General features: G+C 41.5%; 1 protein-coding gene across 8 annotated transcripts in view; it reads right to left on the bottom strand.

The window, feature by feature from the left end:
* Window positions 1-18,123, bottom strand: part of RAF1 (Raf-1 proto-oncogene, serine/threonine kinase) — a 78,415-nt gene that overhangs the window by 24,618 nt on the left and 35,674 nt on the right. For 6 of the 8 annotated variants that reach the window (XM_061357844.1, XM_061357845.1, XM_061357842.1 and 3 more), the window contains exon 2: window positions 254-469. In XM_061357844.1, coding sequence (XP_061213828.1) covers window positions 254-460 — 207 coding nt within the window. In that variant the 5' untranslated portion in view covers window positions 461-469. Of the gene's footprint in view, window positions 1-253; window positions 470-7,833; window positions 7,859-8,010; window positions 8,067-18,123 lie in introns of those variants that run through there. The other 2 variants (XM_061357843.1, XM_061357846.1) reach the window with 2 other exon arrangements.

Here is an 18,123-nt window from a genome sequence, read left to right as displayed (position 1 = left end):
ATGTTAAATATGTAAGCAAAGTATCTTACTAAGGTATATAGGAAAAATACAGCACTAAGGTAGAGAAATACAAGTTCTCAAAATACATATACACTGCTTCCAAAATATGTCCTCTAGAATTAACAAACTGATGACAACACAATCAGAATAAAGACCTTTAGTGAAGCTTGGCATTTCTCTTGCCAGATACACACCACAGTGTTAGCAATGGGAACAGTACAATGTTTCTGATGTTAAGGTAATGCAGACTTACCACTGTGCGCTGCTTGTTGGGCAAGAAGACACGAATAGTATTACTAGTTTTGGAAGTATCTGATATTTTGCCATCATCAGATGCCCGGCGTTGATAACCGAACTGCTGGACGATAGTAGGTGAAATACAGTTTGGGCCATCAAAGACAGAATCCTTGAGTCCAAAACCGTTACTGATAGTCTTCCAAGCTCCCTGAATGTGCTCCATCGATGCGGTCTGAGAAACAGAAATTGAGAGTCAGGGAAAAGGACAATATTCTTCACTATAAAGTGGCACTGCCTCCTCCTGAGACAACAGACCTCACAGCCTCTTTTGAAAGCATCTGAAAACTGCACTGCCTTCTGCCTTGTGACATGATCAACCTACACATACACGGTACAGCTCACCCACAGCTGCACAGCCTGAGTCTTGAAAGCAATTGACTTTCTGAACACGAACAGATCACAGATTCATGTGCAGTTCCACTCCTGCCTGAGGGCCTTTCAGCCAGGTGGCTAGATGCTAGCTGCAGGCCAAAAAACAGTCCTGCAAGCCAGATATGGCACACAAGCATTAGCAGAGACAGCACTGTTAAGAAAGAGAAGCCAAACAGAAACTGGAATAAAAAGCATGCTTCCAGATCAGCACCCAGTACCAGTTTTGCACATTCGGGGATGAAAATAAAGGTATCAGTGCATTTTTTATCCCAGCTATCACAACTTCAATGCAGATGGAACTCCAGTTATACTCCAGATGCATCTTGCTCTGAACTAACCAAAAACAAAGTCTGAAACAGTTTTAAACAGTGAAATGTACTTCTTGCTAGATTTCCAAGTAGCCAGATTCATTGCCAAGCTTTAAAAAAAGGAAAAGAAAGAATAAGGAACACTGAAAATAAGATGATGGTTATTTCCTCCATAAAACCGCATCCTTCTATGAACCTCTGAGAAACCGATGCTCAAAACTACACACTTCAAGTGCACGTTTTTGCCAGGTTAGTAGATGGCTTCCAAATTAATCCTCAGTGGCTGTGCACATCACCTGTATTCATGATCACCTCTATGAAAGGTAAAGAAAGTCATACTAAAGCTGCAAAGTCAAAAAGCAAACCAGTCTGGAAATGCCAGAACAAGGGTCTTCTAAGCAATCCTAATTCTGTCCCCTTACGGTACAAAAAGGGCTTACACTAAAAGCCCTATGCTGTTCCCCTGAAATGACTAACGACTTCATCCAGTACGTAACACCAAACACTCCTTCACTGAACACCTATCAGTATCTATTAAACTCATTTCATGTGTGGTCCTGTACCTCCTTTGTTGTAAATTATTTGAATCCTCCAATTCACTTCCACATGCCCTTCTGTGTGATACCCATGCCAAGGAGGAAAAAGGAGCTCCTCTGCTTATGTCAGCAAAAAGACGGTGTTTGTTACAGCTGAAGAGCTAAAGTAATGGAATCCATGGAGGAAAAAAACTCCACTAGTGTGAAGTGCCCACTCTGGGTTGCTCAGCAGAAGGATAAACTTTCAATGTCAGTGTTTTTCACTCACAGCAGAACTCCAAAAGCCTTAGTTAGATTTTAAGTCCTTAACACTGCTACAGACCTAACCCTGATCTGAGTAGTTGCTATAAAGGAAACATGTACCAACAAGCTTCAAGAGAAAGGTCTGTTTTACATCAAACACCCACCATCACATGCAAACTGCAGCAGCAGGACTCTGGGCCTCTGACACTCTGCTACAATGGGATCTTTGGGTCCCTTCATCAACATTTCTTTCACTGACAACATATGCAATATGAACATGCCTATCCTCTCCCTCCCTCCTGCCAGTTGTTGTCATTTCCACATCAATGCCATCATTCATGCAGGTCCAGTTGTCCAAAGGGTCAAAATCCAATCTCAAAATCTAATAGGATTTAGATAATTGGAAATGATGGGTTTAAATCCACAGCATATGAATGATAATGGTCTTAACATTTGATACAAAAAGGGAGCAGAGAATGGGAAGACCCAGAGACATTCTGAAGAAAGGATAGAGGAGGGGAGAACAGATTTTGGGGTACAACTGAGCTCAGCATGCACAAGCAACTACAATCATCTCACAATTCATATGAATTGCCATCCTGTCAGCAGTCAGAAAGGTGACAAAGTTACATACAGCTGCAACAACTATATTCTGCATATGGACAGGTAAGTGTGTAACTACTTAGATGACAATGATAAAAGCAGAGTGGAGATAAACTGTTCGATAAGAGGGTAAGATAAAACCCAGACACTTGTTCTTTTTCCCCCTCTTAATGTATCCTCTATGGGGAACCCTACTTCATTTCACCATTCTAGATAATACATGAGAGAATCCAAGAGGAGCTCAATTGGATTTCTCTACTGAGCTATCTGAGATAAGGAGTAGCAGGGCAAGCACCAAAACCCTCCTTGCAGTCACTGCTGACCTAAGTTAACAACATGCTAACATTACAGCCATGCTGTCAACATCTCCATAAAAATTCAAGAGAAAACAGGGAACAACCAAAAAATGCAAAACTGCACCCTGGCAAAAGCAAAGTTTCATAGCAAAAAAGGTACTTCCCTGCTCTAAGGGTGTTTCCTCGTCCAAGTATGAAAAGCCTGCTGCACAATATAGAACAGCATGCTCCAGAAAATCACAGAAACACTGTCTGAGGTTGTGGTACACACAGTCAGACTCCTGACAGCCTTCTGTACAACTGTCAGTCGTATCTGGGATTATGCATTTCCATCCTTCTCTTTCCTAGGATCTTTGCCTCAAGGAGGTGCTGGATATTCTCAGGACTGTGTACATGTGGCTTTATCCTCTCTCTCAGCAACGCCCTGCTCTCTCTTGCCACCACACTTCATCAGTGCATTTTTGTCCTCTTTTTGGCTGGAGCTATCGACAGTGTCCCTGGCAGCTTGGGTTCACTCTCGGATGTTGAGAGCTCCCATTCTAGAAAATGAAAGCACCTCCTCAACTCAGCAAGCAAATGTAGCATGCACCACCCTTAGCTTTCCTTCCTGCCTAAACTGAAGGCTAATGGGTTTTGTTCATACACCTCAAGAAGGAGCTACACTGAAGGTAGAAGATGAACCAGATCTGGCCTGGAGTGGACAGAACCTGCAAGCAGCCTGACGTTGGAGAGGTAGGGGAAAATAAAGGGAAGGTTAAAAGATACTTGCAGTCTCCTGGGGAGAGCCAGGGAATCCATAATGAAAAGCTGCTAAACCTGCTCTTGGCATCCATGGAACAAGGACATGCAGTTGGCAAGGTGGAGCTTGTTGAAGAAACATCAGCGATCGACTGTCCTGCTGCTGACCTCTGCAGTTATTCAGAGGCAACCCTCATATGGAATGATAAGAGGCTCCAGGCCCTCAGCAATACCTCTTCACTCAGGCCAAGAGTCTACTCAAGACATGGGCAGCTACCGGCCATGCTCACTCCCCAGCCCTAGTCACTGTTCTTACTCCCAGGTTATTACCATGGAAGAACAGAGACAGTAGTAAAAACTTCTTAAGAAGTAATTTGTGACTGAATGACATCTTTCCCCTGCCCTCAAGTGTAAAGAAATCAAGCTTAAAAATTGTAATAATATATACAAAACCATCCCCTTTAGACTCAGCTCACTGCAGACATAGATCTGAGGTAAGAGAATCAGCATGGCAATTACCTGACCAGCTTCAAACTGACAAAAAATCCCTACCAAAACCTCACACAATGTAATATTGCACACACGCACACAATTTCTAGTTGGTACATTGAACAGGGAGCCAAGCACAACAGCACAAGGCAACAGACATCCTAGTTCCCAAGGCACAGGTTAGCATGGCCACCTTCTGGCCCTCCAAACAGGTAAGACACGTGCACAGCACAGCTTACCTCTCAGTGTGCTGTAACCTGTGCCCTAGGATTAATTCATTCATTCATTTGGGGTCTTTTGCTCTAGTCAGAAATTGATGAAAGCCATTTTTACTGAAACTAATTTTGTTTTCTACAGTTCTCCCAAGATCCACACCAATCCACTCCAGTAAAAATGTCTGATATGCTCTAAGGAGAAATTTCATTTAAAATAAAGATTTTACAATTATGCCTTCATAAAGACATAATTCTGCATTTGTCTCTTTCAGAAAAACTACCTTTTCTTCCCTTAAATAAGTTACAAGCACATTTTGGAAACATTACCAGATATCAGACTTAAGTTTAAGCCATGCTCAAATAATGCATAACCAGCTGAATGTTTTCAGGCATCTTCCTAAGTTTTTTTCTTTAAGATACATCTTCCAGCAACTCTCCACTTTCATGAAAATGCCTTCAAACAGCCTGTTACAACTGAGAATCAGCACAGCAGCATTCAAAGATTTCTTTAAGATATTAAAAGTATGAGTGTATCAGTCCTCTTGTGGATCCAGTAGGAAACTGATTTTGATTCATTCATGTTAAACAGTCAATGTGAGCAGAAAAGACATTTGATACTATTCCTCCACCTCACACAAGTACTTTGCCCATGGTGACCAAGACTGCGTTTTTCAGTAGAGCTTTTCTGCACAGATTACAGATTTTGATCATCAGTCATTTGAACAAGCGCTAAAACCAGAAGCAAAAATTAGTATACAACGCATCTGACAGTAACACATCCCTAGAGGTCATTCACTCAGATCATCCACTCACAGCATTCACTCACAGCCCAAAGATACTTTAACTTGTTCCATGACTAGCAAAAAGTGTTTAGGCTGAACTAGTAAAGATTTCAATCTGTCTCCCAAAGGAATGCTGAAACTGGGAATGAAGCAGCCTGGAAGTTCACAGGATACAAACCTAAACTCTCCATATAGAGTTTATATGCCTTGCCCTTTATTTCTGAAACAAACACCAAAAGGTTTTAAGGAAAATGTAAATTCAGTTCCCCTCCCAACACACACACAGCCATTTTTATCCATCCAAACTATTAGTAGTCACACTCATGTTTAATGAAATACACATACAAAGGCAAACCACCACAGAACAAAACCCAAGGTGCATTTCAAAATGAACACTTCTGGTAGAAAAAAAACAAGTTTTCAAAGTAGCTTACAAGAAAGCTTCATCTCTGGCACAAAAAGATGCAGAACTGTGTAAACAGAGTAAAACTTTGGTTAGTAAGCATAAACCAAGTCATACTACTTGGCTGGAGCAGACTGTACTTTGGGCTCTGGTTAGTAGGTATTTATTCGTCACCAAGCTACCTGCACCTTTGGCCACTCCATGCCTGCCCTCCTCTCTTGATTAGGATGGTGCCAAGCTACATTTCTCAACTAGTTTATGGGAAGATCTGTTTGGTTTGTCCTTTCCACACAGCCTGCTGCCATGTCACCCACTTCCTTTCACATGAAGTTCAAATGCTCAAACTCCGTAAGCGTCCCTACAAAACCCGAACTCCTTCATTAGAGAAACGGGAGCACTGTGAACATCATGCTTCTATCTAAAAGAGCTCAAAGGGATATAGAAGCTGAATCCTCCCCTTTCCCAATCTCAGGGAAACAGGAAAATGCAGCAGGTTTTTCCAAGCTTTTGTAGATTTTAGTCAGGCATAGCTGCTGAGTTTATCCAGATTCACAACAAAGTTAAGAAAACTGCCACTGAAATACCTATGAAAGGCCAAGGCAAGCAAGGAAAGCACACACATTCTGCACATCTATTTTGTCCAAGTTTTGCTAACAAAGCACCAGAACTCTATGGCATGGAGTAGAACCTTTTTAGTATTACCTACTCATAATTTTTATCTTCTAATCAAAATTGATAACCGTTGAGAGGTGGCCACTCAATGCTTTCTCTCAAAGTGTGTTCTCTCAGCATTATGAAGACTATTAAAGCTGAAGTTCTATTTAAGACATTCTCATTTTTTAATTGGACAAATTCAAATGCACTACTAGAAATAAAAACTGAATGCTGCTTTCTTACATCTGACTGGATCAGAATCCCATTATATGACATTCTTGTCACATTCAGACTTCTTGTTTCTTTACTATAATATTAAACTCTTCAGAGCAGAATCCTCCAATTTAGGGCTATCTTTAAATCAGACCTTGCACTGCGGAAGTGGGGCTGTGAGTTTACATGTGCATTGCCATTACACACACAGGACACTCTGGAGAAGCATTTTTTTTATCCCCAGTCTTTCAATCAAGTGCACAGACATTCTCAGACACGTGCCTATTTGCATTCTGAACTTGCTCATGCTTGAATTGTTTCAAGTCAGGATGAAAACCCCAAACTGTGTTTACATTGCCTGGAACTGATCCACTTTACAGCAAGGATGGAAAAGTTACTCAAATGTCAGCAATTCACCAAATGCCCTTCCCACACAACTTCTCAAGGATTAAACAAAAGTGACGGAGAATTTCAGCACAAAGAATTACTGGTTCTGTCCTCCCTCGGTTGCATGTAGTAAATTAAGTAACAGTGAGAACACGACCACTGAGAACATACCAGTCTTTAAACCAACCTCAGGTTTGCTGAAAAGGAGCTCAGCCTAAGATTAGGTTATTCAAGTAACTGCTGGGAGCTGCTAGTTAAGCTAACTGTAAGGTTCAACCATACCATGCTGGCTGTTAGAACTGCGAAACAGCAGGCAGTGCCAGATGATGCGTACAGTTAGACACAACAGAATCCAGCTCATTCCAGAGTTGGGTGTTCTCTGCATTTGCTCAGGGCAGCTTTAAACTAATAAATTCACTTTATTAACCATGGGCTCTGTGCCAGAACCAGCAGTGCCATAGGGAGGTCAATACTGCAAGTCAAAGAGCCTGGGCATGGAAACACTGTACAGATGAGGGGATCAGGGACAAGAGCACCAAGAAAGGTTTGGAAGGGACACTGAGATAACTATTCTGTGAGAAGACAGACCAAAAGATTCTCCCTTATATTTGCTAATATAGCACCTGGGAATAAATAAAAACCTGGGAATAACTGAGCATGTGAACTAAATCTAACGCGATACTACTTGAGTAGTTCAGTTACAGGCTGCCTGAACAGCTCTAACAACTTTATCTGACAGTGTCCTATGCACTAGTATTTGCAAAAAAAAAACTGCATAAAATGGCAAATAAAACCAGAATGTAATTAGAAGTTACAGACTGTATACAAGCAAAATTACGTTATGTCAAATATTTCCTGAGTGCCTCCAACAAGAAATGATGCTTCATTTTAACGCTATCTTACATTATTTTACTAAATAATCCATGAAATTACACTTCTGGTGTGGGTGGGGGGTTTCTTTATTTAATAAAGTGCCATAGTAGACTTCTTATTTCAGAGATACAATCTCAGAAAAAGGAGGGGATGAGGAGGGGGACACAACCACCAGTTGTAAGATAATGTCACAGATATGGTTTACATTAAGTCTGGATTATTCTCAACAGGCATGCAGTTGTGTGGCAAGGCAAATGCTATTTGCAGAAGACAGGCAAACATCAAGTCCTAAAGTCTAAACTGAAGAAGGGCTTTCCACCTGCAAAGTAAATACCCATTTTAGGGGAGACTGACTAAAGTAAGAGCTTCAGTTAAACATACACTTTGGATAAAGCAAGCACTGAACCAACTGGAGGCATCATACCAATCTTGCGCAATTCTTTCAAACAGAGAAAGGACATTCTAGCAGCAGTGAATGAAAAAAGGCACCAAGCTCAGCTGCAGAGTTTCCTGTCCCCCAGGAAAGATCCAGGGACCTCAGAAGAAAGAATGGGGCAGGGTAAGGAGGAAGGGAAAGATAACCATTGAAAGTTGTTTATACCTTTAGTTCTGCTTTCAGCAACTGAACTCCTATGACAAAAGGATGAAGTACATCATCTGTGGAAGGTAACACAGAAAAACAGAAGATATTTACCATTTTAAGACAAATTGGTACAGGTGTGCAACATACAAAATTCATAACCAAGAAATTACTTTGCAAATTACATCAGCAGTAGAGTTCACAGAAGTATCATCCTTTTATTCCTCGAGTTTTCAAGCCCTTCCAGCCTTTCACTATTTTATGCAACTTTTCAGTGCAATGCAACACCTATGTAAGGACAGACTGCACAACAAACAAATGCCAGCTCAGCCCAACATCATCTCATTCTTATTCAAGAACATCATCAAAGTCTTTCACAGCTAAAAACTCAACTGAAGTAAAATCAAGTATAAGTTGAGTATTTGCTTCTCAGACACTGAAAAACAGAAACATCGTGTTGACTCACAAATGTTATGACAAATCCTGGATCCAAAGCAAGAAAGGAATCAGAAGCTTGAAGGCTATCTGTATCTTCTATAAAGCGCTAACTGTAAGAGGCAGAATTCCTAGGGAAGCTGAAGAGAACTTGATTAAAAGATTGGAAGCTCAGATTAGTTCAAGAAAGAGGTGTAGGTCAAATATACAAAAAGATTCACTAGATAGTAAGTGGTAAAATGCTTTCTTACCCAAAATTCCCATCCTACTTAGCAATTCCTAAAACAATCCCATACAGAGATGATTAGAGAAGGAAAAGATGCAACACAGCCACAGTCACTGTGGCTACAAGAGACCTCTTAAGATCCTTTAGTTCCAATTCCCTGCTCAAGCAGGCTCGGATAAGCTGGGCTGCCCAGGACCACATCAGCTGGGTTTTGAGCATCCCTCCCCCCACAAATACACATTCTACAGCCTCTCTGTGCAACTTGTTTGAGTGTTTGATCACCCTCACAGCTAAACCAATTATTTTCTCCTGCTCAGATGGAGATTCATGTGTTTGCTTGTCCTCATTGCCCCTTCCACTGTCAGAGGGCACTAGTGAGAAGAGTCTGGTGTCCTCTTCATTCCCATCAGTGTATTTTTACACATTGACAGGATCACAGAATCATCAAACGGTTTAGGTTGGAAGGGCCCTTAAAAGTTCATCCAGTTCCAACCTCCTGCCACAGGCAGGGACACCTTCCCCTAGAGCAGCTTGCTCCAAGCCCCTGTGTCCAACCTGGCCTTGAGCACTGCCAGGGATGGGGCAGCCACAGCTTCTCTGGGCACCCTGTGCCAGCGCCTCAGCACCCTCATAGAAAGGCTTTCTCTTCTTCAGGTTAAACAGTCCCAGCTTCCTGTTGTCTTTCTTTACACTAAATACAAGGAAGTACACGTAAAAAAATAAGAGATCTGACATTGCTAGCTCACTTTTGGTTAGAAGCATCCTCTTCTCCTCAATAGTGTGTGGGGAACTGCAATGTTTTTACCCAAGACAGCAAAATCCCAATGACTAACAAACCAGAAGGCGGCTTTGGGATCTCCACCTTGAGCCACTTATTAACTGTAAAATCAAACCTACTTACAGTCTGAACTGTACATTTACCCCACTTACTAACTTGTGTACCTCTCAATGACAAACATTTAGGAACATGACATATAAATAAGGCAAATACTGTTTCCATCTTGGAAAAAGATAAGCAGGGAGACTGGGGAGAAAGGAGGATTCTGTGTTTTGCACCACAGGGAAGAGCTGGTTCTAACAGCAGACAAGCAGTCAGCAACAATGGCATATTTAGGAAATAATCCTCACTGAATCAAGACAGAGGAAGTGTTTATTTTTGACAGACTCCATTACTGAGGAATAAGGTGTGAAAAGTGACATGATCAGAAAACATGTGGGGGCCAGAAGCAGAGTAAAACAGGGAAGAATAAAACAATCATAAGAACCATTAGAATAAGCAGAAGATCAGAGAACCACATCCTCCTAGGGACTAAGAAAGGCATGGGAGGGTAGGGCGGAAGAGTTGGGATTTTGTCTGTTAAAAGTAGCCAGATTGACAATTCCTGATAAAAACAAGGATGTAGTTATGGTCCTTGCATTCAGCTATGAGGTCAAGAGATTTGTGAAGACCAGCTCCTACAGAAAACAAGAGCTAAAAACTGAGCTGAAAAGACTCTGGGACAAACTTTGGGAAAAGTCAGTATGATGTATAATGTTAGATGAGAAAAAGGACAGAAAACTGATGGGGAGGGGTAAAGGTTTTACAGACTGAAAACCTAAAGCATTTTAATTGTAAACTCAGAAGAAAAAAAAATCTCATATAAAACCAAAAAGAGAAGGCATAGCATAAAACTAACGTGATGGGTTAATGCAGCAGGTATGGTATTTCTCCCTCCAGCAAAAGTAAAAGCTGGAAGGGTGTAAAAATCACGTATTTTTCTTGACAGATAAGAGATGCATGAAACGCAGCAATGGGCAAGATCATTTACTAACTGAACTGGCAACAAGGAAGGTTTAGGAAGCAAGAGTTGACAAATATAACTAGCTGTTACTGCATATGTGAGATTCAATGAAACCTGAGAATTGTTCACCTAAGACAATGGCAAAGCCAAGGGAGAAGAAAATTACTCTGGCCTGGAGGAAGTCTGCCTACTTGCAGGATTTCCACCTGAGATACTCCAGAGTGCAGGAGAAGGAGCAAGGGAAGCAGGTGTTCTGCAAGGTGAACTCACAGAAGTGCATCACTGACCACACTCCAGTGTCAAACCACTGCTTTTGAAAACTGAAATATTCTGCTACAAATACACACCTGATTGCACAAACCAACAGAGCAAGAGTTTGAAACACACAGGGCTCCAAACTGCTACATTCGTGTTTCGGTGGTGACAAGTCACTCCCATACTAAGTGCTGATGGTTTCAGAAGATCCACCTGGACAATACTGTGTAAGATTAGGTCATCCCAAACATGAGACACTTCAGACAGTCAAACATCTGCATGGTTATATTCCAGATGTGCTATTTCTGTAACTGAAGCCCAGTGCTACACTATTACGGCATTCTTGCTGCATCCTCCAGTTTTCACTGCTATCAGTCTGGTAGATATAGCACTCCGTTACTGGCAGCGCTGGAAACCTATTCCCAGCAAGAAATACTGATTTTCTATGGTGTGAAAAGAGCTATCAACTTAAAATGTAATCAGAATCAACTAGACTTTTTAGAAGTTATGACAAAACCCTCCTACTACACTTAATCCTGGGCTACACTGTTAATTCCCTGTCTCTAAAATCAATCACATTGTCTATTTAAAGTCTCCATGTGAGAAACTGAGAAAGACAAAACACTCAATTTACAAAGGAAACCCAAATTAAAAGACATCCCCCCCCCCCCACCAGCCAGATACTATGCAAACAGAAGTGAAAGAACCTGTTGCAGTTACAGCAGCAGTATTATTTGTGGTGACAGGGTGACAGAAGAAAAAGTATTTTTAAATCCAAGACAATTTTTTTGTGTCAATCTGCCTGGCAATTTTATTGAAAGATCTTTTCAGAGTACAGGGCACTTCTATAAAACAAAATGATTCCAGGTACTGTCCTGTAATTCAACATCACAAGGACAGATCTTACTGGAATGGGTAAAAATAGCACTAGTGGACATGCCAAAGGAGAGTCTTTCCACTATATGGCCAGTGCTTAGATTGCAACATCAGCTGGCTCTCTTTTTATAACCTCCTGATTGCCAGTGAACAAGTTACACAGTCAACTTAAAAGGTTTGAGAAATCTAAGAGTAAGCTCTGGAACTCACTTTCAGCTGAAATCAATCCAGTGTATCACTCCAACATGAACACTTTGTTTCAGCATGCCATTATTGCCTGGCTAAGCTTTATACTTGCTTCTAAAGCGTTTAACACAGATGAATGATGTAATTCAGAATATGGTTTATTTTTTGTTAAATGTCAGCATAAAATTAGAGGCTTGCACACTTTGTTGTTTCTTTTGGCTACCACATACTCTGGCAGCTACTTAACTTACTACAGCCTCTTGCAGCTGCAGATGTGCCATCCTCCAATGAACCTGGTTTAGCCCATTTCTGCAAATGCTCCCCCTCAACTCCAACAATTCCCTAGCACCAGAACTCTAGATAGGTTTTTATCCATGTTTCCACATAAAGACAACAACTGTCACAATATGAACCTTTCAAACTGCCAGAGCACTGGTCAAACTGAGACAGAAAGGTCCTGCTAGAAGAAATTCATGCTCCTTAGCCAGCAGCTTGATTTACAGACACTGCAATTGCTCAGCTTTCTAATTAGGTACAAGGGAAAGCAGTATCCTCCCATCTTCAACACCACAAACAGGTTTCTGCCTGCTCATGCTTACAGATTGGTATTGATTTGACACAGCTTTCAAAAGGTATTGGAGAGAGCAATAGTTAGGGAAAAGCAAGCTATAAAAAAAGAAGGACATCACTCAATTTGCACAGGTACTTTTCTCCTCTGAGAAAACCTGAATTACCATCAGCTTATTCAACTCTCTTGAAGTTTGAAAGTGCTAGCATAATCAAAATGTTTCTTATTTGCACAAGGTGGCCCCAGCACAGTGCCTACATAAAGGTCTCATGCAAATTCACCAATAGTGAGAGTTCAGACACATTTGCCATACTCAGTACATGACTTTTACAATACAGGTTCTAAAACAACACACAAAATTACAAGTGCAGAAATAAAGAATTGATAAAAGCTATTTTAATGGGCTTATGAAATAGGTGAGACCTGAAGGAATTAAAGAAATATATATCGGAAACTGTCAAAGTAAGGGAAATATTACCCTGATGGTAACCTTGGAATTAGCAACTGATTTCTAAAAATACTGTACTTTCTATGATACTAATTTGAGAACAACGTAACTAACAGGTCTGGGGGAGCATTAAGGCCTGAATTCCTAAAAACCACTGAAATACGATTAACAAGTGTATTTCCTTCCCAGCAACACTGCCATCACTGAAGTTTCCAGTCTAATGGTCCTCCCTACATTTGCTGTATTACTGTGCAGGACTCTTGGCCTGTGTTCCCAGGTAAATTCCATGGAAACACATGGGAAAATGCATATCTTCACCTGTTTCACTATGCTACCTTCAGTCTCACCAAGAAACCCTGATGTAAAATCTCACACCTAGTTTCTTCTACACAGGGGAAATTACAGGACAAAGAACGAAGACTGATAACTTACTTGTTTGTTCAACAAGCAGTCACAGTGGAGGACACACATTTGCACCTCTTTCACAGGTAGTAAAAGGGTAAAGAGAGAGCAGTGCCTTTTGTGGTACATGAACAGACTGAAGAGACCAGTCTGTTCTACCAGAAAACACTGAAACCATGACCAGATGGCTGAGCAAACACAGTTAAATGAGAACAGAATCAGAAAGTGGAACATGCAAAAACTAGCACGCATTTCTGATAGAGTTGACAGGGACATATGTTGGAAGCCAATGACCAGCAAAAGAAACTACATTACAGAAAAAGAAACTAAACTTCAATTACTCATATATTGGAGTTTCTCAATGTATAGCCAAACGTTAGCCCTATAAAAGTACATTAAAGACATCCTTCTCCTAGATGCATGCTACCTTGCCCCTCCCTCTTGCTAGTCTCTCCAGCCTGGTGTTCCTAAAACCCTCATTGTCAACACTCTAGCTTGTTCTGTAGTGAAAAGATGTCTGTAACAATACTATAGTGGGGGCTGTGAGCCATTTTTTCAAGTCTAAACCTCTGAGCCAGCTTTAATGAATATGGTTAACCCCACACCACACCCAGCTGCAAGTTAGTGAAGCAACCTCCCTTCAGCTTGCGAACTAAAAATATACAAGATGTCTCAACTGCTCTTAACCGATACTACGTGTTTCAATTGGAATGCAATATTAACAGTCCTTTTGTCAGCTGTTTGTCAGAAATGAGATATTTTAGGGTCAAACCAATAGCAAGTGTGCAAGGTAAGCTCAAATTCGAAACAAAGCAACACAACATAGTAGTAAGAGAAAACCCACAGCACTACCGTAATCGACTCAACATCTGCAAAGCCACAACACAGCAAGCGAAAAGATTCCACAGAGCAATGAAACTGAGAACAACAACAACATAAAAAGGGGCTTATATCAGAAAAGCTGGAGATACAGGTCCCATGTGCAGATTTTCAGATAGTGCAAAGAAAACAAGGCAGAGTTGCTTCCACACTCACCATACACACAGATAATTTGCAAGGCAATTCTAAAACTCTTTTGCCTGAAGTTAAAACCAATCAGCTTTAACTGTGCTATTGCTCTGCTTCATTTATGTGAGTGTGCAGGATACATCTGGAACACGCATGGGAGAAACAGCAGAAGCCAGACACACCTGCAACTGCAAACAAATCCAGTGCCCTGTGTTTGCCACCATGTTGTTCTACACAAATCCAGAGTTTTAATATGTTAAAATCTAGCTCTAAAAAGCTTGTCACACCCTATACACAAGCAAAACCCTCTGGAAAACACATATATCCATGACATTGGTTATGCCATTTAAAACCCCAATAAAAGAATACTCACGTAAGTAAACATATTTATTGTCAGTTATAATTCTTAACTCTGAAGTCTCCCATGAAAATGCTTTCCTCATCTACAAATGACTCAAGAACAGTGCCTTGTCTATCCTCACCTTCTATATGCACTGCAGCATTTCAGTACACAAGATGACCATATTTATTAAACTCTAAAAGGTCACTACACACTGCTGCCACAAAATCAACTTTGTGTGAAACAGATGACATTTCTAGTACAAACACAATATTCAAGTCACTACAGGGATAAACGTGTGCCAGCTGCTTTTCAAAGCAAACCCCTTGTTTACAAAAAAACAGCAGACACAGCAAGAGCCAACACAGCACTGAGAATTAGTCACAGAACCTCATCCAAAACAGACTTTCTTTTCAGAGGAACTAGGAATGTCACTAAATACATATCTGGATTACCCATAGAGAGTAACTTCTATCATGCTGTCTCAAAACTCATGAGCTCATGCATGCTTGTTGCTAAAATACCTTGTTTTGTCATAAAGCCGGCATTTTTACTTGATTTCCTAGTGTTGCAGCAACTCGTCTTTCCATTAATTTCTAGAGCTGGCAAAATGTTTCCAGAACCTTATTCAATACACAATGGATACAGTTTGGACCAGAAAATACTGAAGAGTTTTGCATAAGCAGTTACGCAAAAGCAATCAAAACTGGTACAAGGCAGACGTGAACACACCTGCTCCATTACAAATGGCATTTACATGAAGCTTACTGAAATCCTGCTGAAATTATTACTATGCTTGACGTTTTAGTTAAATCACAAGTTTTAATCTGCTTTAACTGTCTTGGCTACATCCCCAAATACGGAATATCTTTGACTCGCATAAGTTGATGTTTTTATGAGAAACAGAATGCTGATTTCTGTTTCTCTTCACACGGTTACACACTGTTTAGATTTCAACATTTTGAAGTTAGAAGATGGTCCAGGAACTTACTCCATACAAAACAATCATCCTTTTGAATTATTCGTTTGTTTCAAGCTGAATTTGCATGCAAGTTTTGGAAATTCAACTGCATCAAGGCATGCTTCCTTTGTTTGCAAGGCAACTGGCCTTATGTGATCATGCCATCTTGCTGCCTCTCCTACAGCTCTTGGATGTATGAGCTTATTTCAACTCAACAGCCAGGTACAGGCATCAAACCTTCCACAGGCTATGGAAGAATCCTTTGACCTCCCATCATCAGCTGGGTGCCACAGCACAAACCTTTGGTGTGCCAGCTGCAGCAGCACATCACCACGTGAGGAAACCAAGCCGAGATAAAACCCTCCCTCTTGCCTAGCTGGCAGCCCAGGAAGGTAAGCAGGCAACACAGGAATAGAGGGAAAGGAGGAGGAAGAGGAGGAGACAAAACCTGGAGGGTGTTAGGAAGGCAACAGCGAAGATGGGGAAGCAAGGGGTGCCACAAAGGTGTGGCAAGGGGAATGACCAAAGGGGTCATGGAAAACAGAGTATGTTTGCAGCAGACATGATCAGAGACCCAAATACACATTGAACTAGACTTTGTTAGCTCATCTGCTCTCATAACTTTATTAGGAACATAAGAGTAATTTACACATTCTGTATTCGTAACACAAAAGTGAATTTAACACAAGTCCTGCATTTGAAACCATCAGATTGAAGATTTACATAGAGTAATTTTTCAAGCTGCTTCTGGTCCCCATCTCTTACAGAAATTTTAGAACTAAGAGGTCTCATCATCCCAATTTAATTTGTTTTCAAAGACAGAAAACAAGGAAAACTTGTTTTTTTCCCCCAACTCCTGGTTTCCCAGCAGTGAATTAGCCAAATAAATAAGCTGGGGGGAGGAGTGGAGTATATGTCCCTGAAGAAACTAGTGCTGATTTAGCATACCAAGAAATGCTGACCAATGACTTCCATGGGTCATGTTTGTGGTTTATAAAATGTGAGTTATTTTAGTAAGTAGTAGTAAGTTCAGGCCCTGAGACAGCAGTAACTTCAGATGTAATTTGAACAGACTTTGTTGTTGTAACTGAATAAAATATGGAAAATTATACGTAAACACAAAAGGCATTCAACTGAAAAAACCCAAAGTTTTATCTCTTCTTTGGAAATGTTTTCTCTGCTACTTCCAGATTCTCTTTCAAAGCAGGTTAGTCAGCAGTGTTGCACAATAAGTTGTCCAGTGCTGATGATATTAAGTATGGCAACAAACCATATGAAAAACACATTCCAGATTTCTGAAAGCACCACTGCTCCAACCCAAGTCAGCTAGTCCACTCCTCATTTAATAACCCCAGATTAAACTGCTTATCATATTAACCAGTCAGCCATTTCATGAACACAGACACAGATCTATAGCTTTTTAATGATTACTTGTAGTCTTAGGGTTTACTGATAGAAAATTTTCATTAAGACAAACCAAATTAATGCCACTTCCATTCTGAATGGGTGGCCACAGAATGGATTCAACCAAACTGCCTCAAATTAACTCTCACACTCACGAACCCAATCTTTTCTTCTGCACCACCACTGTAGGCATGTCCATTCAAATTATATCCTAGCGTTTTGTTTTTTTTACACAATGCACTGATCCTTTAGGCAATATTTGGAGCTGAGTTTTTCAGAAGCATTAAAATAAAAGACATTTCAAAAGTCTGCTGTACAAATCTATTTTCGGATATTTTAAGTTGGCTTCGGTTTTGGAAGAATCATAGTTTTACTCCATTAAAGGCCCTTCTTGTTTTGCATACCTACAATAACCTACAACTGCATCTGGAACGCACACTGTGCTGTTTAGCAATTCCACTACAACTGGTTTTGAGCTCTCATTGTCCCAGGTAAGGTCCCTGTATTTATGGATGTCACTGGAAGCCTAAGAAGGAAAAGTAATCCCACACAGGTTATTTAGCCGGAGATGAACAATGAACAATGGACAAGAGCCGTGCTGCTGTTAGCACAGCCAGGTTACTTGTGTGTACACTTAAGACTGTAGATAAAATGTGTCCAGAAACAGCACAATCCTGGCTCTGCAGTAACACCATTTCTGCATAGCAAAGTTGTAACAGCTTGGAAGAAATGAGGTAACTAAAGATTCTTACTCCAGTTTTCAAACGCCTGTTTTTAAACTGAACCGAAGTCGAAAAGAAAGACCCGAGCAAGGCGTTCAAACCCGAGAACGCCCCAGCAGAACGCGTCCAGTTATGCTAATACACAGTACACGCATTTTCCGCTCTCGGCTCAGAAGATCAAAGTAACAGAGAGGATCGGGAGGCCCCGCTGGAAGCACGGCAGGGACAGCGCTGCCAGCAGCGACGCGGAGCCCCAAGGAGGCCGGGCCAGCGGAGCCGCCGCCGGCAACCCCCCGCCGCGGCCAGGGCTCCGCGCCAGTGCCGCTGGGTGCCCGTTGCTCATCCCGCCCACCGGCTGCCACGGCGCTGACCCCAGCCGCGGGGCACACCCGCCCGGGCCTCGCATCACCCCCGGAGTACGGCCCCTGCCCCGGGCTCGGCCCTGGGGCTGACAGGCGGCGGCCACGACACACCTCCCCTCGCACCCGGCCCGCCGTGGCGAGCCGCAGACACCCCCAACCC

The sequence above is a fragment of the Neopsephotus bourkii genome, unplaced genomic scaffold (genome assembly GCF_033783945.1).
Source record: "Neopsephotus bourkii isolate Nb327-2 ecotype Australia unplaced genomic scaffold, CSIRO-AGI_Nbou_v1 NB_923, whole genome shotgun sequence".
Classification (NCBI taxonomy): domain Eukaryota; kingdom Metazoa; phylum Chordata; class Aves; order Psittaciformes; family Psittacidae; genus Neopsephotus; species Neopsephotus bourkii.
The sequence above is the reverse complement of the archived record's forward strand: the minus strand, read 5'-3'. Positions and strand labels throughout refer to the sequence as shown.